Raw genomic sequence first — 27,292 nt, forward strand, 5'->3', positions numbered from 1 at the left:
CTGGCGTACTTCCCCTCCTAAATTGGAGGTTTGCATATGTAATTATATCAAATGATGTGTTTGTTTATATCTCCAAACCACATTCAAATGCTTGCCTATGATTTATCTTTGAAATTCAATTTCATCATGTCAGTCCCCAATTTACTGTGCCCAGTGTGTCTACAGTTACATGTGTAATGCACACACACCTCTGTTGTATCGATTACAGAATGGGGTTGCCTTCCCCAGTGATGAGTCAGAGTGGTTGAGGAGGGAGGTTGCTCTGTTTTGTCTTGTTCTCTATTCTCTCTATTTTGTCTTGTTCTCCATTGTCTTGTTGTCTTATTCTCTATTTGTTCCAAATGCATTCAGCTACAACAAAGTTATTACAAATGAAGAGGCAGCATTGGTCATTTTAACTAATTCCTCTGGGCCAGGAAGGATGGCTCACTGCATTCTTTTCTGAGTGTAAAAAATGACAGTGCTGCTGAGGTACCGTAGCTCATCATAAGAAGGTACTTTGAGCAGTAGGAAAGCTTTTACACCTTAGTGGTTTAGCTGACCCTGGCTTGATAACAAGATTTATTTTATCAAGATTTTGATAACAAGATGTATTTATTTATTTTCAACTGCAAATAACTACCAGTTGTTGCTGTAACTGTAAAATTTCAATGTTTCCATGTTCCAGATTCCTATGGACAAGCCCAATCAACTCTATTCATTTCAACCCTTCTTCATGCCTGAGGTCTAAACTAACTAACCCATTCATTCATTCATTCATTTAAATATTTTTAAGAGCCTACCTTTTCCAAATATAAAAGACTTACTAAAACCTTAAAGTCAGAGTTTATGATTTTCTAGTGATTTTTCTAATAGCTTTATTAGTATATAATTTGCATATAGTAAACTTCACCCGTTTAAAGGATACAATTTAATTGTTTTCAGAATATTTACAGAATTGTGCAACCATCACCATAGTCTGTAATTTCAGAGCATTTTTATCCCTTCAAAAAGAAACCTTGTACCCATTAGCAAACAGACACTCCCTATCCTCATACCACCTCATCTGATTTCCTACCGATTTCCACTTTTAACTTACATTTTATTTCTTGCCTTTTATTTCATATCTGTGAAAATAAAGGTGGTAGAAGCCAAGAGAACTGTAACCAGTGGAGGCTTTCCTGTGTCTTTTTACTCCAGAAACAGAAACTGCTTGTCTTCCTCACAGCTCCAAGTTCACTGTTGTGTATGTTGTTTCAGACTTTTCTGGAAGCCTGTCTCTCTCTGTGGGCTGATCAATAGGTGAGAAACACATCCAGGTGAAGGTATGAAGGTGAAGGGGAGCCTGCAGCTCTCCCAATTACATGTGGGCATTGTGAAAACAAGTGAATGTCCTAAAGAATTGCCCTAAGAATCATCAGAAGAGGAAGCTGACCTCCCTCTTCCCTGTGCACAGCCACACCACAGTGGGCTGTGGGCTGTGGCCATGTGACCCTGGGCAAGGAGCACCTGTGATGATAGTGAGTCCCCAGGGGAACAGAGGGCAAAGGGGTTCTGGTCTTTTGTGGTTGAAAGAGCAGCAGGGTGAAGGCCAACAGCCCTTTGACTCATTTATAGCCTCAATATAACAAGCATGTCTCATTCCTATTGTGGGCTCTAATAGAGGAGCCCCCACACAGGAGAGGGGAGGCTCCATGAAAGCTTCCCCTGACTTGTGAGAAGACAGTTACTCCCCACTTTGAAAGAGCCTCTGTGACATATGACCTTGTCCAATAGAATGGCCCAGAAATGAAGGCGTCAGATGTGTGTGTTAGACATCCACATCAATGTGACTCAGAGCGCTGTGCTGCCCTTTATTCGTCTCCTCACCTCCCCTGAGCAGGCACTCACAGGCTATCTCCATCACCCCACCCCACACCCACACACACTGAGCTCAATGTTCTAATCGAGATGCTAGAGCAGCTCAGTCTATTTCGTTCTTGGGCGTGTCTGGTCAGAAGAAGTAAGGTCAATAAAAAGTCACAGTGAGATTCAGTGAAAGATAGTGGAATTGGATAGCACCTTTCTCTTAGAATAAGAGGACCATCACGGACCTCATCCCAAGAGATTCTGATAGAGTAAATGAGGGATGGAGCAGGGAGACAAAATCTATGTTTTTGATGTTTCCCTGGTGATTCTGATGGTCAGCTAAGGAAGGAAAGTCACTGATCCTCCTTGACCTTCCTGGTGGCAGTCTTTCCTCCTTAATCTCTGACAGTAGCTCTTCACATCCAAGAGTGCCTAGCGTTGCTCATTCACACAGAGGAACTCTGCAAACTTTATGAGTACACATGTCACACAAACTTTTCCCACCACAAATACACCCTCCACACACAAAACAATACCCTCTTAAACAAACACATTCCAAGTCTGTAGCAAAACTGAAGAATAAAATACAGTGGATCTCTTCCAGAGCAACTTTTCATTAACTAAGCGTTAAAGAGTTCCTATTCTTTGTTCTAGGTGAGGAACTAGGTAGGTATCAGTTTCCGAATCAAAAGACAGGCCCTTCTCATGAAGTAACTCTGTCAATTTGTCTAGCGGGGAAATACAGACATGTGAACAAAGGATTCTAGTATAAGGCAGAGATCAATAATGGAGAGCACCGGTTACATGAGGGCAGAGCAGATGGCCACCTAGCCCTGTTAAACAGGGTCAGCAAAGGCTAACATCTGAGCTAAATTTTAAAAATCTAGCTCAGTGTAGAAATGTACAGCTTAGGTGAATATAATTAATAATAGTTTATTGTACACTTCAAGATTGCTAATAAATTTCAAATGTCCTCACCACAAAAAAATGATAAGTATTGTAGGTGATGGATGTGTTAATTGACTTGATTTAATTATTTCACATGGTATGCTTGAATCATAAGCTCATTTTCTACCATATATATATATTTTTTCATATATTTCAATATATCTATATTTTCAATAAAAAAGATAAAGAAAAAAAATCTGTGGGGCACATTCCACAATGAATTCATGGAAAGTCAGATCATTTGTACGCTGGAAACACAGGTTTTCCTCCTGTGGGGAGTGTGGAGGTGGAGAGGAGGGGCTAGCTTGTAAACAGCCGTGTTACTCTGAGTGGGATATTATTTTGAAGGCCGTGGGGAGCCATTTAATTTCCTGTGGTCTCTTCTTGGCTTTCTCTAAAATCTGTGTGCTCCCACCCACCACTTCTATATAAGACAGAAGCCTGAGGTCAAGAGCTCTTTCACAGCCCCTGGAAATACCTTTCCACATTGCACCTACCTCACCAGCACTGGGACAGGCTTTTCATATGATTTTTCTCTGTTCCTCCATTGTCCATCAGCATACACCAGGAAAACAGCCCACCCCATATTCTCTTTAGGGACATCGTGGAATCAAGAAATGGAAAATAAATTTGACCTCCTAATTGCCATTTGACAAAAGGAATAATAAAACCTGCAAAAGACAAATTGGTGCAATAAGCTGAGAGGCCTTGAAGGTTTTGTCTTCTCATTTTCTTTTCTTTGTCTTTATACTCAAAGGGGTGATTCACTTATGAGAAACACCATTGGAAGAAAAGATAGATATTTTTCATGTGGAACTTATAAAGATTCAAACACATAAAACAAAATGATACAATTACAGTATGAGATCTTTGGTGTGTAAGTTATTAAATCTGAAATAATTATGTGTATAAGTAGCGATTACAGAAATAACCTTCTTTGTCAAGTATAGCAAAAATTATATGTGCATATAAAAGTTAAGTAAGAAAGTACTGTTTCATAGCCTGAATCTAATCAGCATAAACAACCTATTAATTGTTCAGGAACTCTAAAATCTTTAATGAGGTTTCTACTGTAGAATTTCAGTCATATGCAAATGAATCATTGGAACTCTTCATTATCAGAAAAACAGAAGTTCTTTAGTGAGTTTTTACATCCCCAAAGTAATTACAGTATGCCAACTGTGGTAGATAGGCTGAAACAATTTTTCAGGTTTTCTTTGTAAATTTTACTTTCTTTTAAGAATGATTCTTGATACCCTTCTGATTGTCATGGGGGATTGGAAAGTTACAGTTCCATACCACTTTTGCTTTTCCTTTAACTGGACTTGTTTCCCCACACTCAGTAAGCTGTTTGCCCCAGATATTTAAAAGTCAAATATTCTCATTTCTACACAGGTCTGATTACAACAACTTCAAGGAAATTGGATCGAGAACAGCAGGCAGAACATTTTCTGGAGGTAAGCGCATAGAGGGAACTGGAATTCATTAAAACTGACTTCACTAAACTTCTTTAACCTTCAACATAAACTACACCTTCAATATATTTGAACAGTGGAAATCAAAGTGAAGATATTTCTCTTGGGCTGCTATGTTCTGAATTTAGGGATTTCTAGTGTGTTCTTCTCAAGATGCTCCTGTGTGCTGAACCAGGGTGGTAGAGCAGCCTTTGCCTTTTGCTGAAGACAATGGTGTATCATCATCTCTGCCTTGACTTCAGGCTCTCGTGTCAATAATCAGAAAAGAAAGTTCAGGAGCAGAGCCCTGTGAGCCACTGGGGCCACAGATGTAAAAAGAGAAAGAGTGTAAGTGCACCATTTATGAGGAAGCTTTGCTTTCCTCTTTTCTTTTCTTGGGGAAAGAACTGAGAGAAAGCCGCTGGTTGAGTCACTGCCAGAGATGACTATTGCTGAAACCATAAAATGGACTCCTTTAATTCATTAAGACAGAAACTGCAGCAAAATAAACTCTAAAAGCGTTATTTCTGGAGAGAGAATAAAAAGCTATGAGATGAGAAAATAAATACGAAAGAGCTTTGCAGAACGTTCTTTCTTTAAGTATCGAGTGTCTTTATTGGGACGCTTGAAGCCTGGGTAGTTTGTATGACACCGTGATTTAATTGTGACGGTGTGATATGAAACAGATGACAATGCTTAGAACTCAAGGCTTTGTTAAGGTTTTATAATGTGTCTACACTTCTAAAATAATCTTTTATTTCCTAAGAATCACTTTCTAGAATCCACCACCCCTCCTAACACACATACAAACACACATACACACACACACACATGCACATGCACACAAACACACACTTCAAATCTTATGCTAGAATCTCTTCTGGTCTCCTCCTTTAAATTAGCTCACCAGTCATGATTTATTTAAAGAACACTGGACTAGGAATCAGGCTACGTGGGTCTTGAAGCTGCCCTGCTGTGAATAGCTTGAAGCTATTTAATTGCCTTGAACCTTAGTTTCCCCTACTATGAAATTTGGCAAACAATTACAATCCCTTATACCTCAAAAGATCACTCTTAGGATCAAACCTTCTATTTTGTATCAAAGTATTTTTAAAACTCTGAAAGCATTGCATATAATAAAGGATTATTATTATTATCATCATACAACACTATGATAATCCTTTTAAAACATTACTATCATCTCATAAAGATAAAAGGCTCCAGGCTGCCAAAAAAAATAATTATAGTAATTCTTTTTTCAAAATCCTATTAACAGGCTGCAGTACCTACCTGGTCCAGAACTTAAGTACATTTGCCAGAAAAATAAGACCTTATATTATATTCATGGGGTTCTTTCCTTTCCAGAAGACAGTCGGACACCTGGAGAGGCTGTGTTCTTAGATAGTTGAACCCATTACTTCCCAGAAGGAAGCAGGAAGGGTGTCTCATTATCTGAGGAATCTGGCTGAGATCACTTACTGCCCGGTCCCTTGCAAGGTGGTCTCTGTCATCAGGAGGTTTGTGGTGCAGTGTGACTGTCACAGGATGGATCTATAGTAGAGCAAAGACGAAGAATATTTTCCAAGCATTTGAATTCACTCTCCAAAAGAACCCTGAATTGATTCACATCCTTGACAGACTTACATAAATACTGAGTAAGGTTTTAGTACCTTGGACTAACACAGATTGGGATCTAGAATATCATTGATCAGTACAAGTTGAGTACCCCTTATCCAAAATGCTTGGGATGGGGTGGGGAGTATGAAGAGAAGTTAATAAATTAGTACAAACATATGGTGTGATACAACACATAAGACTCAGTATTAAATAGATCATTCAGGTGACTAGAGTTTATAATAATCTATTGCATATTTCAAAATAGCTAGAAGAGAAGAATTAAAATGGTTCTAGCATAAAGCAGTAACAAATGTTTAAGATGATAGATAATCCAAGTACACTGATTTGATCTTCACAAGTACACAAATGTATTAAATTATCGCATGTACCCTGAAACTATATACATCTATTATGCATTGTTATAAAAAATAATTTTAAAAATGCTTGGGATTCGAAATGTTTGGTATTTTGGAATATTTTCAGTATTCTTAGTTGAGCATCCCTAATTCAAAACTCCAAAATTCAAAATGTTCCATTCAACATTTCCTTTGAGCATCATGTTGGCCCTTAAGAACTTTCAGATTTTTGAGCATTTTGGAATTTGGGTTTTCACATTAGGGATATTCAACTTGTGTCTGGTATCATCTGCATAGGGAAGTAGGACAGCATAGCAATGAACAACTTTATAGGGCTGTTGGGAGATTAAAATATAAAATACATGTAAAACATCCAGTCCAGTATCTGGTGCTAAGTAGGTGCTTAGTAAAGTGTGGTTATCATTGTTAATTGTTGTGGTTTTAAGTATTATCACATGATGACATAATATTAGAAGCTTTCTAAAGATTTAACAGCACCACTCCACTCCAGGAAAGATAGAAGCTCCAGATCACTGAAATGCAGAAGGAGCCCCAGGTAGCAAGCCCTGTACTCACTCCATGTACCAGGGACACAAAGTGAGCACGAAGGATGGGGAAGCACATGGAATGAATAAGTGCTGTAACTTCAGAAAGAAGCTCTCGGAAGCCACTAAAAGAAGGTTCCATGATAGTGCCTAAAAGTTGGGGTGGGGGGGTGACAGGCAACATTCAGTAGACTAGTTAGGAGGGCTTGTTTGACGTGGCACTTGATGACATGATGTTAAGATTCTGTTCAAGAAATAGAATCAAGACCACTGTGATGAAGAGTGTAAAGGCAGGGTGGGGATGGGAGGGCAGGGGTTATAGGAAAGCGGGTTGGAAAGGCAAACAGAGGGGACTATGGTAAGGATTTTGAATTTTTCCTGAATGCAATGGAAAGCCTTTAAGCAGGGGTGACATGATGTGACTGCCATCATAAGTGATGGCTGACTGCCTTGTTGGGCAGAGACAGGCTTGGGGTGGGGGTTGAGGATGACCAGTGGCAGCAGGGAAATGTGGGAAGCTTTTATAGAGATCCAGGTGAGAGATGATGGTGGTTTGAATGAGGGTGAGGGCAGTGGGTCAAGTAGGTCTAACACAAATCCTATCATGATTTCAGCTAGCAACAGCACACTGGCTTTTCTGTGGTCTTTAGAGTGAAGACATTTAAAACCAGAGGTCATCAGAAACATACCAACTTGCCCTCCAGCAACCTCGTTGCCCTACCCAGCTCCCAGGCTCGCCACACACACAGTTTCATTTAGTAAATCTGCTAAGGCTTTCAGAAACCAGTTCAATCTCAATCTCTCCCTCTGTCCTCTCTCTCTTTTTCTCTGTCTTACGCACACTGTCTTACTCTCACTCTCTAAAATTGTACAATTTTGGCCACATTTTTTCTTCTATATGACATTGCTGCAGGAGTTTGAACAACATTTCTTTTTTTTTTTCCTAAATAGACCATAGAAGGAATGTTACTTTAACTTAGTCCTGCAAAAAATAAGTTAAATGATATCACTGAGAATGTAGAATAGAGTTGTCTGTTATACACAAAATTTTGAAACTGCTGATATATTTTGTGACTTGTAAGGCCTAGGTGTGGGTAATTAACCTCCTGGAGAGCGTTTAATTGCCCAGATAACCTTATGCTCCTCTTAAACTCATATTAACCTTCTGGCTCTATTTCATATCTGTCCTTCCCAATAAAATAAAATTGACTCTTCTTGAAAGGACCCATTTAGAAGCTGACCTGGCAGGTACACTGCTGAATAGATAACCAGGAGGACATTAATGATTTGTTGGTAGTTTGTTATCCCGTGGTAGAAGGCACTTTACTTGTACACTGCTGACACTCCATCTATACGTTGGTTTAAGATATTTAGCTTGATAGTGTATGGGCTGCAAGGGTTTTTCAGTCTGTAGAGCATTTGCCTAAAATCTGTTACTATAAAAGGAGGGTTGTCATTATCAGAATCCAAAGACTTGCTAAAGCAACAAGAGCAGCAAAGAACTGTAGGCAAATTCACAAGTACAGCTTATACTTCTTCAGTGAATTCTAAGTGTTAACTCTTGCCTGGTTTGGAAGTCTGTTATGTGAAAATATTGGCTTAATCTTCTCTTCCTACCATAAAATGCAAAAATAAAGAATTTTTAGCTCATTTGTTCAAAGTCATATACCTTCCTTGATATCCAGTTATGATTATAGTGGAGATAGAAGACTAATTCCAGCATACAGATGCCAAGAGTTGATAACGGACACGTAAATGAAACAGTGAATTAATGTTTTAGTTTGTTGGTTGTGACTTTAGCCCTGATTACTTCATTTTCAGAGAAGGCAGCTGTGAAATAGGAAATAAATGCACTAACTCTTTCTTATTATATTATCACTTGTATGGATTGTGGGGGTTTTTTTTGTTTTGGGTGGGTGTTTTGGATTTTCTTTCCTTTTTTTTTTTTTTTTTTTTTTAACCTATGAGATGTTTAAGCTCCCTGTGGGCATGCAACTTGATTTATCAAGACAGTGAATTAAGGTAGTGTGGGAAAGCTCAAATGTTAAATTCAGGTGTGCCTGTAATTGTATTTTGGTACTCTTCACAGAGCTTAGATGGGCTATTGAACTTCTCTGGCTCCCCTTTCTCTCATCTGTAAAGTGGGGATAACAATTCCTGCCATAGGGTTGGTATAAAGAGTAGATTAAATGACAGGTGAAGCATGCTTAGGACGCCGTCTGTTAGACAGTACGTGTTCCATGAATGGTAGCCACTGTCGGCACAGAATGTCTTACTCATCTTTGTATTCAAGCATCTGTTTGGCACCCAGGAAACAAGGAACACTCAATAAGTGTGTGAATGAATGCTTACAGTAAGATACGTTATTTTATTCCTAAATGAGACCTTGAAGGGGAGAGAATTAACATGCAGGAAAGAGCATGGACGTAGAGACAGAAAGCAGGCATGCTCGGCTTCTTTTCATCTGCATGAGCGTTGCCAAGTTAAATTAACTTTGATCCTCCTTTTCTTCATCTGGAAAATGGGGTTAATAAACTTGCCTCACAAACTGCATGGAAGGCCTGGCACACAAAGACGCCAGTTGCCTATTGCTTGTCCTTTCCCTCTTTTCCATCTCCTTCTTCCTCCCCTTGTCCTCCACAAACACGCTGCCAGTTCTCTTTCTTTTCCTGGACTGGCTCCAGCAGTTTGAAAAGCTTATAGCACTTCGATTATTCTTAAAAGATACATCTACTTAAATAATCCTATAGTCCTGGCTTAATTATGTGTGAATCTTTATCTTGCTTGCTGAAGAGTATTATTTGCCTCCCTTTTGATCTTGAAATGCTTCTCCGTTCAGGGCTGGATGGTTCTGATAAAAGTCTCCCAAAGAGAACACAGAGAGTATTTTATTTGCAAATCAAAAAAAAAAAAAAAATTGAAAAGAAGATGACAAGGCCCAGTAACCAGTGTAAAGACAGTGGATGAGAAATTATGTCATATGTATGCATAGAACTTGGAACAGCCCAGAGAATGTGGTTAAATGTAATAGTGAAGTCAGTATAAATAACAGATTACAAAGGAATAGGCTGGATCCACAGGAATGTATGTAATTTAGTATCTGTCTTTTTTAACAAACTCATTCATTGTCCTCTGTAACATACAACTCATGTGAATATTTTTTCTTCCAGTCTGAAGTTCTCATCCCTTTTTGTAGTTTTATTTTCTGAGGGAAAAAATATTGCTCTTTATTAAGTTTTTATAACGTTTTCTCTTGCCTTAGGATGCCAATTGATTTCTTTGGTGAGAGTACACCCTTAGCAGTTTCTTACTTTGGTAAAGCATTTGCTTTTAAAATAATGATAATTTCTGGTGGAGAAGAACTGCAGGCTCATTTCAACCCATTAAACAGTCCATAGTTTCATAATTTAACTTCAAGAAAAATGGAAGTTTCTCTCCTTAGGTGTCTCTTTCTGCCACCCTCAGAAAACTCTGCAGGAAGTATCCATGGGCCCTCAAAAAATGATATGTCTATGCATAAAAATAGCAGCATGGAGCAGGCATCAGCGTCAGAAGGAGAGTTGCTAACACCTTCAGTGCTCCGGAGCTCCCAGGAGGCTCCACACACAATCAATGCCCTGTGACACAGCTTCTGACCTCTTTCCGCTCATTCCTTCCATTCTCTCATTCGTTCACATTGTTATTCTTATTGTATCAACCTCGATAAAGTTGATATGCACTCTTTCTGTTTTTACTTCCTTTCATAAAAGCTTTATCAAATGCCTGTTCAAGGCCTGGCACTGGGCCAAGTACCAAGGTTTTCTTCTTGAAATTGGTGTGTTTTTCCCACTGGATATTTTTTCCTTTGACTTTCACAGTAAGGTCTCCTAGAGTACCAAACTGCAGATCAAGCAGGGAGCTACTTTTGTTAACTGCTGTCTTGGCATCAAGAAACTGTTATTAATTCATATATTCCCAACTGTGCTCTCACATTGTGTAGATACAGAAACTGAGACCTAGAAAAGAGGAGAGCGATCCAAGGTCATACAGCTACTTCATGGCAGTGCCCAGGATAGGTCTTTCTCTCTTTATGGAACAAATATGGCTACCAATATCCATCAGCTTATTGAAATGTGACAAATTGAATCATCTTTTCTCACTCTCATTTTGTAATAAGGGATTGACCCAGGTGTCAAGTTAACCCAGCCTCAAGGATCAGTCTGTATGCATCTGAAAAGAGCAGGTTTTCTCTCATACTCCGGTTGTCCATCCACCACCCCCTCAGCTAATCCTCAGAGCCTGGTACTCTGGCCTGCCCCGTCCACCCAGCTCTGGACAAGGCTCACTCTGCTGCTGGGCTGTGCCCTGAGCTCCAGGACCAAGCCCGTCTGCGAGGACGCTGTGTCCACATGGTGGGTACCAGCTTGGACTCAGCAGAGGAGTAACTGTAAAGCATGTATTATGGGCTGAATCGTGCACCAGCCCCCATCACCAAAATCCATGTGTTCAAATCCTAACCTCCAGTACCTCAGAATGTGACTGGATTTGGAAAGAAGAGCCTTTAAAGAGGTCATTAAATTAAAATGAGGTCATTGGAGAGAGCCCTAATCCAATATGACTGACTAATGTCCTTATAAGAGGAGGAAATTTGGACACAGATATGTATGGAGGGAAGGCCATTTGAAGAGACAGGGAGAAGACAGCTGTCTGTACAAGCCAAGGAGAGAGGTGTTGTAAGAAACCAAGCCCTGTCAATACCTTCTCAGATTCCTAGCCTCCAGAACTGTGAAAAAACAAATTTCTGTCATTTCAGGCACTTTAGTCTGTGTTCCTTGGTTATGCAGCCCTAGCAGACCAGTAAGCAGCCAGATTTCATCGACTGGCCTGCCCCTTCCCCTCCTCACACCTCCACCTCACAAGGCTATGCAAATGAATCAGACTTTATTAGGGACTGCAGCAACTACAATACGGTAGAAAAACCTCCATCTAAATTTGAGGGTTCCCATGCTTCATGCTCCATATCCCAAGGGAGAATTATCTCCCAAGTTAAAAGTCTCCACAGAAGGCCCTCTTGTGGCATACACGGGTTCCTAACTCCTTCCCCGCCTTCAAGTTTCTAGCTTCCTGAGTGCCTCCTTCCTCCATTCTTCTCAGTGAGTGTTGCCAGCATACCTTTCTCAGAAATCCCAGTGCTTTACCCACAAGAATGCTTCTTGCCCAGGAACAAACCCCTCCTCAGCAGGAGATTTTTCTAAAATCACGTTCATTCTCTTTTTTTTTTTTTTTTTTTAGACGGAGTCTTGCTCTGTCGCCCAGGCTGGAGTGCAGTGGCGGGGTGATCTCGGCTCACTGCATGCTCCGCTTCCCGGGTTCACGCCATTCTTCAGCCTCAGCCTCTGGAGTAGCTGGGACTACAGGCGCCTACCACCAGGCCTGGCTAATTTTTTGTATTTTTAGTAGAGACGGGGTTTCACCATGTTAGCCAGGATGGTCTCCATCTCCTGACCTCGGGGTCCGCCCACCTCGGCCTCCCAAAGTGCTGGGATTACAGGCGTGAACCACCGCGCATGGCCTCATGTCATTCTTAAATAATCCCCCAAAAAGGTTATAGTAGGCTATTTAGGGATAGCCATTGACATTCCAAGTCTAGCTAAACAAGGAGTGGTGATGATGGTGGTGTGATGGTGGTGTGATAGTGGTGTTGATGGTGGTGGTGGTGATGGTGGTGTGATGGTGGTGGTGTGATGGTGGTGTGATGGTGGTGATGGTGGTGGTGTTGGTGGTGGTGTGATGTGGTGGTGGTGGTGGTGTTGGTGGTGGTATGATGGTGATGGTGGTGGTGGTGGTGATGGTGGTGGTGTGATGGTGATGTGATGATGGTGGTGTGATGGTGGTGGTGTGACAGTGTGATGGTAGTGAGATGGTAATGTGATGGTGGTGTGATAGTGGTGGTGTGATGGTGGTGGTGTTGGTGGTGGTGTGGTGGTGTGATGGTGTGATGATGGTGGTGTGATGATGGTATGATGGTGGTGGTGTGATGGTGGTGTGGTGGTGCGATGGTGTGATGATGGTGGTGTGATGATGGTGTGATGGTGGTGGTGTGATGGTGGTGGTGTGATGGTGTGATGGTGGTGGTGTAATGGTGGTTTGATGGTGGTGGTGTGATGATGGTGTGATGGTGGTGGTGTGATGGTGTGATGGTGGTGGTGTGATGATGATGTGATGGTGGTGGTAATGGTGGTGTGATGGTGGTGGTGTGATGGTGCTATGATGGTGGTGTGATGGTGGTGGTGTGAGGGTGGTGGTGTGAGGGTGGTGGTGGTGGTGGAGGAGATGGCAGTTGTGACTATAGTAGTGGCAGTGGTGAGGATGGAGATGAGGGTAGCAGTGACTATTGTGATTGTGGAGATGGTGGTAATGGTGGTGGTGGTCGTAATGTTGGCAGTAGTGGTGGTGATGGTGGTGGCATGCTTGTGAGATGGGAGCGAGGGTTACTATTCCTAATTTTACAGAACTGTCCAGGTTGGTATGGGCCCTTAAGAATAATCCTTTTTGAGATCTTCCCACCAGTATGAATTGCAGATGTACCACTTAAATTTCCCTATTGTCTAAAGAGCAAATATTGAATCTGATGCAGAAAAACAAACCTGTCAGAGCAAATATTAATTCTCAGAGCTAGTACATTCAAAACAGAGATTACAAGATGCCCATGGGTCTGGGTAGGTAAGGAATTCAGAGGAGCAGCATGTGTGCAGGCAGTGGGGGCTTGGAGGGGGAAGAACAGTGGATTCCACCTGCCCCTTCGTCTAAAGAGGCTCTGCCAGCAGCAGGTATGAAAGCAGGTAGGCCCAGTATCAGCAGGAAATCTTAATTTCTTTCCTAAAAAACCAAATCACATCTGCATTCCACATCTCTCTATATTACATGTTGACAACTCCATCGTTTTTTTAAAAACACTAAGTCAACGAACCCCTGTTTTGCAACGTTTGACAGAAAGGAAGATTTCTTACTTGCCTCATAATTTGTAATCCTCTCAGAATGAAGTAAGTAATTCATATCTTTTGTAGGATCTAATTAGTTTCTTATTTTCCCTTCACCTCACATCTTTTAAAATGTACCCATCTTTTAAAATGTCCCCTTAAAAATAAATAAGAAATGAGCCTATGGCTCAGTCTTAAGAGAGTCTGTTGACTTTGGAAATGATCGCATGTGAGGACTTGATTGGGATCTCAGCTGAACAATTGTCCACACAGGTGTTTCTGTCTGAGCCAAGGAACGGAAGGGTGCTGTGGATTTTTGGGGTACCTCAAGTTGTGTGAGCATCTCATCTGGCAGTAGCTCTTTTTAACTTTGCTTTTCTGTGCTCCTGGTTGACCTACTAGTTAATAAGCTGCAGGCAAACACTTACATATATTGGGAGAGTTGTCTGGAATAAGTCTTTGCTTCCATGAATAACCACCTCTAATTTACCTGTTTGTGAAAGGTTGTGTTTGTTTTGTTTCTCCTTAAACCTGAACACTAATTAGTAGAGCAGCAGTAGATGAAACCAGTTCACTTGGATCTAGGGAGGTCCTTCCACCCAGTGGCTCCGCCTGGCAATGGAATTGAGCCAGTTTTGACTGCTCTGCTCACCCGTGGTGCACAGGCAGATAATTGCTCTAGGCAGGTCACAGCTTGTTGAGCTGTGCACACAGGCTGTAGGGAGCTGAGACTCTGCTTTGTTTTCATTTGTGAATGGTTTCTGAATGTGGTGCTATGTTGCTGTTTCCTTTTAGTCTTCTGAGCCAAGCAGCTGTAATATCTACAACCTCTGGCTGAGTTCTGGGAGTTGGTGGAAGGGAGCCTATTACCCTGAAGGGTTGGTATTGCACAAATGGCTTCTACCCTCTTACAGAAGAGGTTAGAAGTTTCCTGCATGTCTCTGAACAATCATGAGAACTCCTAACTGTGAATCCCCCATCCTGGGAGCCCAGACTGGCTTCTTCCCCATAGTACAATGATGGTAAATTGACTCTCTGCCCTTTACTTCCGTGGCTCCTTTTCCTTCTTTCCTTTGTGTGGCTTTCCTAGTTTATTTTATGCCACACACTCTCCGAGCTACAGAATGATCTGTCCAGTCTAATTTTATCGAGGCCTTCACAAACCACTGAAGCTCATGCCTAATATCTGATGTGTTTGACCCAGTTGAGGACTTCAAATCTGTCTGTGGGAAAATTTAAAATGTAATGACAGCAAGTTTAAAATATGGAATTCAACTCAAGTGCTTCTATTAATAATCAGGAAAAACTACTTTGGCATGCTTCCTGCCTACAGCAGACAGCTTTTTTCAAATAAGCTGTTGTTTCAAGACTTTTCAAGCAACTTGCTTTTGTGGCAAATTGGGGGCTACCAACCTCATCTATTTTGTGGCAAGACCGGTTTACTGAAATACCAAGAGAGTTGTCAGCGTGAGGATGCAGAACATTGTCATGAAAATAATTCAGGACAGCCCTGCACGTCAGAGCCAAGGAAAATAGGTTAGAATCTTGGAACAATACCAGCCTTCAAAATTGGGAAAACCTATAATAAATTCGGTTGTTTAATTTTTGGGAGTATAGCACTGTATGAATGTTACACAATTATTCAATCAAACAGTGAAAAAAATGTCTTATAAAACACTGTCCTAATTTTGATCATCCCTTTACATTTACATCAAACTAATATACTATAAATGTAGATAGAGATGGTTAATGCACAAGATTTGGAGACAGACATAATAACTCTCTAGCTGTGTGACCTAGAGCCAAACTACTTAATCTAAACTTCCGTCTCCTTACCTATAAAATTGGGACAATAATAATACCTTTATAAGATTTGGTGAGGATATTTAGGTTGCACATGCATTGCACATGTTAAGTGTTTAATATGTTAGCTATTATGATTAGAAGCTTTAATATTTTCCATGTGATTCCTGAAGCAGTCATCTTGTGACAAAATTCAGAACACTTAAGGCCTTATATTATGTGTCATATTTATAGTTTGGTTCATAGTTGTTGAATATGCTTACTATACTTTAATAAGATAGCATCTCTGAATGAGACTACAGAAGTTCCTGACACATGGTATGCACTCAAAAATATATTAATTTTTTCAGCCCTTTTCTGAAGAAGATCCCAAAATTTTAGAGATTTATCAGCTTCCACTGGCCACCATGCACTTAAATAAGCTGTAACCATGTAAGTTGGAATAGCTTATTCTCCAAAGACAGGCTAATGAGTCAACCGCGGGTTTGGCATGGCTATGATGAAGGTCATTAGATCTCTACTGTTGGATCTACAGTCTTTCCCTCTGACTTTCTAAACCAGCATCCAATAGGTAGACTGAGGCACCTAAGCTCCAATAATAGAGCAGTAGCATTTCCAAGCATCCTGGAGCTCCATAAATTAGTTAGTCTTAAAACCAGGAAAAATAGCTAATTTCCCCAGGTCAGCCATGTTCAAGCCTATCCAGCCTTATCACTAACCCCTAACCTTTCTCCCAGAATCATAACCCCTTTAAGGTCTTAAATTGTGTTTATTTGTTAATGCAGTCAATGTGTTTAACATTTAGACATCTAATGGGATTTTTTTTGTGTTTCATTCAGATGTCAAAACCTCAATTGTGTAGAAATACAAAACTGGATGTGACTATTCAGGAGATGTTCTGTGGAGGTAGCCCACAGCATGGTTAATATTCAGCAGCAGATACCATTATTTAAAAATCATTGCCCTGGGTAGTTTTAAACTCCACCTCTCCTTCAGGCTATTCTTAGCTTCATTAGCAAGCTGCAAAATAAGCTCCACTGAGATTTCTCATCCTGTCTCTTCCTGGCCCTACCTTTAGTGAAGGTCACCCATAGGAGGAAGGGCCAGATTACTCCACTTTGTACCCCAGCACCTAAAACAATGCCAGGGATATAATATGCACTTGATGTATGTTGGCTGAGGTGAAGTTTAGGGCTCCAGGTAACCCACAACCCAGGTAATCCAGGCTTTGCAGGATACAGTGATATGTACTGTCCAGAGATTCACAGAATGTACAGTAAGCACACAGAGGAGGCACCTAGGTGAGAGGTTTGTGGAGCCCTTGGGGTGCCAGCTAATATGTAGAACAGGGAAGGGCTTTCTCCCACTGCATCCCAGTCTGTACTGAAGTGGCTTGCCAACCCCAGCTCCTGTTTGGAGCCTAAAAGCAGTTCCTAAATCACTTTTACCTACCTGAAATCTGTCATCCTCGGGAGATCATAAATACATAATTTAGAAGAAAGATCTTAGATTTTTCATGAGGTACCCATTATAATTCCTGGCATGCCACTCTAGACTTTTAAAGATGCTGATAAGTCTTAAAATTAGATGTGGGGCTAAGCTCCAGGCTGATGTATACCTTGCTGTTATGTAATTGAAATAAAATCTACTTTTAGGTGACTACTTTCAAATAAAATAGAAAAAGGTCAATATTTTTGAAAATGTATAGGTACTCATTAGTAGCCCTCTTATGAAGCTTCACAAAGACAAAGCACTTTAAACTAAGCAACTAGTACCACAAAATAGACGGACCGATCCAGTGTTCTGACTTTCCCCATATTGAGAGAGGATTAATTTGTTCTTGTTTTGTTTTTGAACTGAAGACTATGAAAGCAAATTTTGATCCCATAGGATACCAAATGACTGAGATTTTCTCTTCATGGTATATGGCATTCTTCTTGTCACTGCAAATAACTTTGGCAAAGTCTCAACTTTGCATTCCCATCTTTACCATCCAAGGTCTAAGAACCTTTTCTCATTAGGTGAAAAAGTCAGAAAGGCTGCAGTCAAATTTAAAGCAATATTATAGCCTTGTTGGCAGGGAGACATAACAGCAGCAGACAGACTCTTGAGGTATGCAGGAATTAGAGATGCGTTTGTTTGGTGTCAGCCAGGACAGAATGGAATTTTTTATTTAGCATTTTTTACAACAGAAGGTGTTGTTCTGTCTCTATCAGCAGTAGCCAGGGCATGCTTGCTTCACCTCTGAATGAAGAATTACAAATATCTCTGTGCAAGGCCGTGACAGACCCATGATGTGTGCTTTGATACATGCACAAAACCATTTACCCGTCTTCAAAAATGATGCTTCCAGAAGCAATTCGTTTAAAAGTTCCTGTCATGCCACAAGGACATCAACATGTAAGGAAGAGTGAACTCAGTTTCTCATGGTGTAAAGCGTGTACTTACCCAGGTGAAAGGGAGAAAAAGCCTATTCCAAAACTCCTCTTTTAGAAATTACATAGTGCCTATGTTAGGATTTTTTAAAATAGAATTATTTCCAATTATGGAAATATGTGAAACATGTAACTATGTTAATATATGATACATGTTCATTGTAAGAAAATTTAAAAAAACAGAAACAGAAAACAAAGATAAGCAAATAAAAACATTTAATAATATTCATAATTTTTCCATGAACTGATGATTGCATTTTAAATTTTGGTAAATAATCTTTCAGAACTTTCTTTTACATTCATGTATATATGTATACATATGTATTTCATATAATCTTGCATAAAATTTGTGAAAAAATCTAACACTATATATAGTTTCATATCCTTGCTTATTTATTATGAACATTTTTCTATATTAATATATTTACATTCAATATATTACTTGTTTCCATTGCATAGGGTCTCATTAAATAGCAATCTATGGTAGAGTTTCCAATGACCTTGAGTAGGAACCATCTATCACTTTTTCTAGAATATTGCGTGAATATAGCCCAGCCCCCCAGGACCCCCTAGTGATACTTCTGTAGTGTTGGTTTGGTGCCCAGTTTCAAGCTATTTACTAACTTTCCCTTCTGCCTGTGGATCAGCTAAAAGAAAGATCCTGCACATCATCTAATGTAATTTGGCAAATTATTTCAGATACTTGATCAGATTGCACACAGATATGAACAAAAATCTATCCCTTGACTGGAGGTGTAATACTCCACCTTACAGCATTTACCTACTGTAGGAAAACTTATACAGTGTAAGAAATGTTTATATAAATATCTTTGAAACATTTGGAAAAAAGAGTACTGCATATTAATTCATGTCCTTTGAAAAATTATATCAAGAGCCTAAACATGTAACCTAACTTTAGACGTCTGAACAGATTACCCACAAATATCAACTACTCCCCTTTCTTCCAGTGTAGTTTGATATTCTACCTTACAACATTTCGTCATTGAAGACAAAGTGATATATTGTAAGCACCTTTTCACAAAAGTACAAATAAATCCCACAGAATCATAAAATTTCAGAGCTAAATAGTACCTTAGAAATCATCTGCTCGATGATGGATTATTTAAAGCCCAAACTAAAGATCTGGATAAACATTTGCCAAATGTGGGCATGCAAGCGACATTCGCATTTGGCATCGCTGTCTGCATTCTCTACTGGTGACAAATTGTAGTGTAAAAAGCGGGAAAGGATCCAAACCAAACTGTAGCTGAGGCTTGACATGTCTCTGAGAGGGCACATATGCCTTCCCATGTTTAAAAGCAAAATCCCTTCAGATGATGCAGGTAGAATAAGAAGAAAGAAGAGCAGCCCCTGTCTCCTGCCACACATTCCCCATGAGTTCCATCTTGGAGCTGTTAAGAAAAAGGGACTCTGGAAAGACTCTCATGTGCATGCCAAGAATAAGTCATTTCTGCACTCAGAGAAACCCCACTTCCAGACAACCTTGAAATGTGGTTTTCATGGAGGGAGGACATGAAAAATAATATGCTTCTATAAAATATCCCTTTTTGAGAGTAAAAATGTAAAGAAATACATAATTCATGAATATGAGTCTGTTGTGAAATCATAGATTACAATGTCCTTAATGACTGTTTTTGTTTTCTTCCTGGTACTGACTTTGTACTTATTAGACTCTAAATATTAGCTGAATTAAACTGAAAGAAAATATATTCTGACCTTCTCTTTTCATTGTGTTTAGACAGAGGAAAGAGAAAACTAATATCAACTCGACTTTACAATTCTTACCTGAGAGGAGCTTTAGCTATCTAGGCTTTTGCCCAATATTTCCAAAGGCATAAATATGTAACTATAAATGCCTAGCAAATGACAAGGGCAGTTCAGAAACTGTAGAAGAAAACATCATCTATAAGGTTGCCAGTTGGTAACACAAATATATCTGAACCACCTACAGTTTAACTTAATTATGTTTTCCACAGTAGGGTTACTTGCCCCCCGAAGGACAGAATGCATGAGCCTGAAGTTGCTTAATAAATGGTGTTATCTGGAGATGTGTACATTTCCAAAGGCCAGCCCCAGCTTATAAGCTTGAAATCAGCACTCTGACCAATTCATAAAAGACACTGCACACTGCTTACCACCTCACACAGGCGTTCAGGCTTAAATTCTGACATAAGAGATTAAGAAGCCAAGTTGGGGGGAAAATACAGCTTCTGGAAGCCGTAAGTAGACCCAGAGATGGACTCAGGGATCTTAGAAATCATAGGTGAATCTTTGAGAAGGGAGTTGCCCTTGACTACCACAATTGAGGTTGGAGTAAGAGTTGAAAACTCCAAAGAATGATAAGCAAAGGGAAAAGCATTGTTCTCACTGCTTTTCTGTTCTCTCCTTGATTGTCATGCATTTCAATGGCATCCAGATGTTCTATTATTTTAGCTACCAACTTGGGAAATTACATTGTAGTTACTTTCAAAGTTGTCAGAACACTAAACTCAACAATGACAGTTTATAACCCATTTTCTCTAAAGTGCTCAATTTTTTTTCTTAACCCTGATGGGCTGGCATTTAAATAAAGTAAGCCAGGATTCTTCAATTAGTTTCTGGATATGCAAAGTTATTCTTTGTGCTTATCCACATGCATATTGGTTCTTACATCTTGGGTACCCTGTACTTTAATTTTTTCTCTGTTTGTATCTAGATTTGTTAAAAAATAGGAAATTCACTTCATGCTTTAACTTTTAATAGTTTTCACTCTTTAATTTAAAACTAAACTATTAAATTCCTTTTGCTTTCAAATTTGCATTTTTCAGAAAATTAAAGGTTAGTTAAGAAGACCAATATTATTAAATTTTAAAATGTATTATTTTCCCAGTTGAATAAAAAACGTAATAGTGTATATATCATATTTTACAACTGATTTCTTTAAGATTTCCCAGAAAACTCAGTTCATAATTTTCTGTTGCAAGAGGATGAAGTTCTTCTTCAGTTTAATGCCTGCAGCATTCTTATGGTAATTTTGAAATTGGGAGACTTGGTCACATTCATAAATGGTAACTGTAGAAAATTGAGTATGTTCAAATCAAACAAAAGCATAAAGAACCTTGAGGATACTTTTGAAAAGAGGAGACTCTCTCTAACAAGTCTAGTTACAGTGTCTATTCCTAGGGCAGATGAATGAGAGAGTTCTTATAAGACTATTGCTGTGGGGTGTTTTTTTTTCTTTTTTTTTTTTTTTTTTTTTGTAGACTGCTTGTATTATCTGTCTGTACAGTACTTAGCACCCTGTTGAACTCAATAAATATGCAGTGGTGATAATATTGCTCAGAATTCACTTAGCACTTTCACATCTTTTGAGTGTCACAATGTTCTGCCTACTAGGTGCAGGGAATTTTAATTTAATGCTCATTCTGAGGCTTAAAGCTTGGAAGTGTAATGACCCATGTAAGGTAATCCTCCACTCCAGTAGGACATTTTTGGAGCAAAGCCATTAGGTTGTACAAGAATTCATTAAAAAGCAGAAAAACTGTACTTTCCACACTAAAACACTGATGAGGCTCAGTACACTGTTGTTTCTAATCTCTACTCTGCAAGCCATCCACATCATATTCCCCCAAAGCACAAAAAAGGAAAAAAAAATAAAATTTGAAATCTATGATGATTAAACAGTTCTGACCAACCTCAATCAAAGTTTCATCCATGGCAAAAATTGGGAAAGAAATCAAAAGGTCCTAGAACAAGTTCTTTATCAGAACAACCCAGTTCATCCCTCAACCTAATTCAGCTATTACTAGATTTTGGAATATCTACCAGTTTCCACATATTTTATCCTATGAAGCTGCATTTTCCTCTTGGCTTATTAGAAACTAGCTACAGGTAGTTTTAATACCAATAAAATCATTGGTATCCTTAGCACTAACACAGTTTCTAGCATCTAATAAGCACTCCAGAACTATTTAGTTGAATGAATGAATGAATGAATGATCCATGAAGGGAAATACCAAATTGTTCTCAAAACCCTGGTCTTGGTTATTTTATTGCTTCTTTAAAAAGAAAAGACTGTTGGGGGTTACCTGACAACGTCTTTAACTTTTAAAAAAATCCCAGTAGTTTATGGGGTTCAGGTGGTGTTTGTTACGTGGATTTGGGACTTATAGGACAACTAGCCTACTTCAAAAAAAAAAAAAAACTGAAAGTTATAAATGTAATAAATGTTCTGGGAATATTTAAATTAATGTTAAATTGGCTGAGTATGGTGGCTAATGCCTGTAATCCCAGCACTTTGGGAGGCCAAGGCGGGCAGATCATGAGGTCACGAGATGGAGACCATCCTGGCTAACACAGTGAAACCCCGTCTATACTAAAAAAATACAAAAAATTAGCCGGGCGTGGTGGCGGGCGCCTGTAGTCCCAGCTACTCAGGAGGCTGAGACAGGTGAATGGGGTGAACCTGGGAGGCAGAGTTTGCAGTGAGCCGAGATCGTGCCACTGCACTCCAGCCTGGGCAACAGAGCGAGACTCAATCTCAAAAAAATAAAAATAAATAAAAATAAAAATAAAATAAATTAATGTTAAATTGATATAAATTATCACTCATGAGAATACACAAATGTTTGGTGTGAGATTTAATTGACAGTCCACAGTTGATAATTAACCATAAATGCACTCATGTGTGCACGTGCACACACACACGTACTTCCAGCACATAAAACATGATAATTACACCCAAAGTTACCCTAGAACAGTTGAGAATACCAGAATAACACAGGTGAAGCACTGATGAGCTGTAGGACAGCACATGGTAAAATTTTATGCCCAACTTTGAGAAACAACTTGTATGTGCTATAAAGTTAATGACTGCACTTATCAGGGAGGACTTCACAGAAGAGGGGAGACTTGACCTAGGCCTTGGATAAGAAGAAGATCAATGTAAAAGAAGAGAACACTGATGATTCAAGCAGAGACTCATAAAGAGGGATGCATATGGCACCCCTGGGAGACTGTGACAGGAGTAGCCTATCTGCCAGTGGAAGTAGGAATTGGAGAGCAGTAGAGGAGGGAAATTGAAGTAGGTTCAACTAGATACTTGATTAAATACAGAGCCATAAAAGGTTTTTGAGCAGAATGGTGGCATGATCAAAGTCATATACAAAGACAGTTTATCTGGGTAAAGATAGCTTTGGAGTTAGAAGGAGTCTGAGATCAGACCAGTCGGTTAAGAGGAGGCAGATCCAGGTGTGAGGGGTTTGCTATCTAACTGCAGGTATTGGTAGCAGTAAGATAAAAGATACCTGGATAAATAGGCAAAACACGGTGATGAAAGAAGGAGTGAAGGAAGGAACAAGGATAGTTCTTTCTCATGGATGTCAGAAGCTGGTGTTCAGTAGCAGGACTATATAGACATCATAAGTTTGGTTGGTTTCATTTGTGTTTCTTCCCTTTAAATGAAGTGAGGTGGTCATCCTGCTATCAACTGCCTGCCTAATTAGCTGTTTCTCATTCGCCATCAGCATATGAACTGAGGACTGATCTACTCTTGACTTGTGCCGTGAGTTTCCAGTTCAGAAAAAAAAAAAAAAGGCTTCCTTAAGAGTTTTCTGGAAAAAAATATACAAAAATTATCTTTTTACTTTTACTGTAAATTTGCATATATCTTAGTTTTACTCATTTCCACAAGGTTCTTAACTCTGCCTCTTGAAATAATCACTATAACAACTGCAGTGTTTCTGGCACAGGTGAGTTGGACTTAGGGTCCATATTACTTGCATGTGTACTTGGGGTCAACATGAAGGATTAGGCAATTCACTCACCAGGGCCACTTTGATGAACACATCATCCCAGCCTAATTGCTAGGATGTGAAAATGGAATCTAGAGAGAGATACATTTGGGAAAAGGAGGGAGGTTTCCCTTTATGATTGTAGTAGAGATTTAATGTTGTTACAGTGAATAACAACTGATGGAACATTTGCATAGCTGGAAGAAACGCATGGTTGCAGGCTGATGCTAAGCCATATTGGTGGAAAGAGGCTGGGTGTAGGTTCAGGCAGACCAAGGTTTGAATGAAGATTCTGCCATACATTTGCTGAATGATATAGAGCAAATTCTTACTCTGTGATAGTTTCAGTATCCTCAGTTGCAAAATGAAGATAATAACCACCTTATCGGGTTGTTTTATGTGTTTTGTAGTGTAGAAAGCATGTGTGGAGAGGCTAACAGAATGTCTTGCATACAGTAATATATCAACTGTTAGTTTCCTTCTTCATGTCAAAAAATCCCCCATGTTTCTTTGTCCCCAATACCTAACTCAGTTTTAGCATATTCAATAACTATTTTGCTCAATAGGTGCAAATGCAGAAGGGCATTTTGAGGACTAGGAAAAGGAGCAATATCCATCATCAAATAGACATGTTTGCTTTCCAATGGGGGTCCTAATTCAGCGCTTCAGCTAAAGGGCATATATACAATTGTGGGTGTGTGCATTGTACTTCCAAAGATGAGCAGTTGTATCCTCTCACAGCTCTGTCAGGAAGCTCATCATGACTCACCCTCCTACAGATCAGGTGGTTAATTATGTTATTAAACTGTCAGAATTATCCAGAATGGCTTTGTCACCCACCTGACAAGAGACCTCAGTTTGATACCACTGTGTTCAAATGGCTGAAAAATGTGAATGTGTTGTGAGATAATGTATGAACATATATGGAAGATTTTTTTCAAAATGTTTTATGACAGATTTTTTTTTCCTTTAATTCCTGTGCCTTAGTGATTACATTGTTCTTAACTTAAAATTGATTTTAGTTCACTTCTACAGCTATCATTCAGAGCCTAAGATATACAGGTTCTGTGGTCAGTGTGATGGGGATAAGGATGAGAAAGATTTGGCTCATTGGGACCACAACCCTCACTTCTTAAAAAAGAAGAGAAGCCCTTCATCAGGATAAAATCACCAGCCATGATCTTTATTGTGATTCTCATCATGAAATGAGTAAACTGGATGGTAGCAAGCTAGATTCAGCTAAATAGTCATGGTGGATTGTAAAAATGGCCACAAATTCTTGCAACTCTTTCTTTCAAGAGCTGGAGGCTATTTCCATGCCCCCTTGGGTCTGGGCTGGCTTGGTGACTTGTTGTGACCAGTAGCTTATAGTAGAAGTGACACTGAACTTTCAGAAGCTCCGCCCCAAGAGACCTGGCTTCTCTTCTTATTGTGCCTATAATCCTGAGACATTGACCAATTTTCATGATGTAGTCACTCCCTGGTGGCAAGATAGACCCTCCAACTAAACTTTGGTTGGAAAGTCAAGACCATGATGCCACACACAAACACCAAAAGTATATGTAAAGATTTATTACTTGCATATGAGCTTTCTGGGGAGAATAGGGTGGGCTCCCAAGCTGGTCCACAAATGGCTTCTGAAAGTAGGAAATGGAGATGAGCTTGGGGCTATACGGTGGTTGGGGGTAGGACTAGGTGAGGGTTCCTGCACCCAAGCTGGGGCCCACATGGTTTGAACTTCCTGCTAGCACCAAAGGAGGAAGTATCTGGGATTTCTTAATGTGCCCACATATGGAGCAGACAGGGACGGGATTGTGATGGGGCAGAAGGCTGTCAGCAGTCAGAATGAAAAATGGCATGAACTTTGTTATTACTCTTTTTTACTAGTGTCTTCCTAGTACATAGCATCTGAAATTATCATTTAAAAATATTTATTTTTTATTTGTCTAATCTCTCCATCCTCTACAGTAAACTCAGTAATGACTGAAACCAAGCATACATTGTTCTCTACCAAATCTCTGACTTCTAGATTAGTGTTTGGTACATATAAAGTGCTCAGTAAATATGTATGAATGAATTTCTACAAGTGAACATTAGTTTTGCTGTATCCAGTCCTGATGCTTAGAGTTTTATTACAGAATGAATGCACTGTTAAGTCTAATGATCTTGAGTTTTTAATCCTAATAATCTTAAATTTGAATGATGGGCTCTGCATCTCCTAACAGTTGATACCTCTAAAGAAATAGGTAAGAAATGTTAGCCTTTGGTTCTTCTCTATGTTTTGAGCTATATCCTTATATCAAGTCCAGTCACCAGAACACCACGTACCTGGATTAGGTTTCTCCAACTTTCCATGGAAATATTTTTACAGTATTAGGTTCCTGATATTTATTGAAGCTGTACTACACAGCCATATACACCTATCTCTGAATATTTTACAGAAGTGCTGCTTGGCACATGGCTGTCTATTTTAGTCACTGTTTCCTAGGACAGACCCATGCAGCAGGCATCTCAGAGTTTAGAGCTGGGCCAGTTAGCATTTCCTCCTCTATTAGATGAGGAGTTCAGCCAACTTATAGAAGGAAACTGTTATGTTAAACTGTAGTAGCTTCCCTTACCCTAGATTTTCTAAAATTATTATCTACCAGTTCTTGTCTTTTTATCTTTCTTTTGATTTTATATGTATAGTCGTCCTTCAATATCTGTGGAGGATTGGTTCCAGGAACCCCCTCAGATACCAAAAATCAGTGTATGCTCAAGTCCCTTACGTAAAATGATGTGTTTGCATACAAGCTATGAATATCCACCTGTATTCTTTAAGTCATCTGTAGATTACTGATAATACCTAATACAGTTTAAATATATGTAAATAGTTGTTAATACTGTATTGCTTAGGAAACAAGGATAAGAAAAAACAGTCTGTAAATACATGTTCCGTACAGATGCTTTTTTTTCCCAAATACTTTTTATCCAAGATTGGTTGAATCCTGGACACAGAACCCATGGATACAGGAGAACCAACTGTGTGTGTGTGTGTATGTGTGTGTGTGTATAAAATTTTCTGTAGGTCTCCACAACCTTTCTTTGTAAGTAGATATGGTATTAGTAATTAATAAATGGATGCTTACAAACTGGAAAAGATTCAAGTAAGACTACGTTCCATTGCCCTTCCCCTGTTTAAGGGAAACCTGGTGCTTGGGGAAAAGCAAGGAGTAATGCTGTCTGGTTGCTCCAGCAGAAGTGGCGTGTTCTTTACCTTTATGTCTCCTATAGCACATTTAAAAGGATCAAGAAATGTTTGTCATGTTAAACTTCCTGGATTTATTTCTATACCACAGGGGCAGGGGCTTGATTAATGTCATTTATGACCAGAACTCATAGGATATAGGGATCTAGAATTTGAAATACATCTACTTTCCAGAAATAGCCTGGAGGATCTTTTTTAAGTAGAGTAAGAAGTTGATTTTCATCTATATCTTTTCCTTAACATAGTGCCTAACCCTGAGGTTTTAAGCACTGCTGAGGAATAATTACCAATTGATCTTCACAAGCACTT

The 27,292-nt window shown here is 39.4% G+C and overlaps 1 protein-coding gene across 5 annotated transcripts in view; it reads left to right on the top strand.

Moving 5' to 3' along the window:
- FAT3 (FAT atypical cadherin 3) overlaps nucleotides 1–27,292 on the top strand; it is a 698,441-nt gene that overhangs the window by 486,923 nt on the left and 184,226 nt on the right. For all 5 annotated transcript variants that reach the window (XM_073020268.1, XM_038005353.2, XM_073020270.1 and 2 more), the window contains exon 4: nucleotides 4,171–4,232. In XM_073020268.1, coding sequence (XP_072876369.1) covers nucleotides 4,171–4,232 — 62 coding nt within the window. The remainder of the gene's footprint in view (nucleotides 1–4,170; nucleotides 4,233–27,292) is intronic.

The sequence above is a fragment of the Chlorocebus sabaeus genome, chromosome 1 (assembly GCF_047675955.1).
Source record: "Chlorocebus sabaeus isolate Y175 chromosome 1, mChlSab1.0.hap1, whole genome shotgun sequence".
Taxonomy (NCBI): Eukaryota; Metazoa; Chordata; class Mammalia; order Primates; family Cercopithecidae; genus Chlorocebus; species Chlorocebus sabaeus.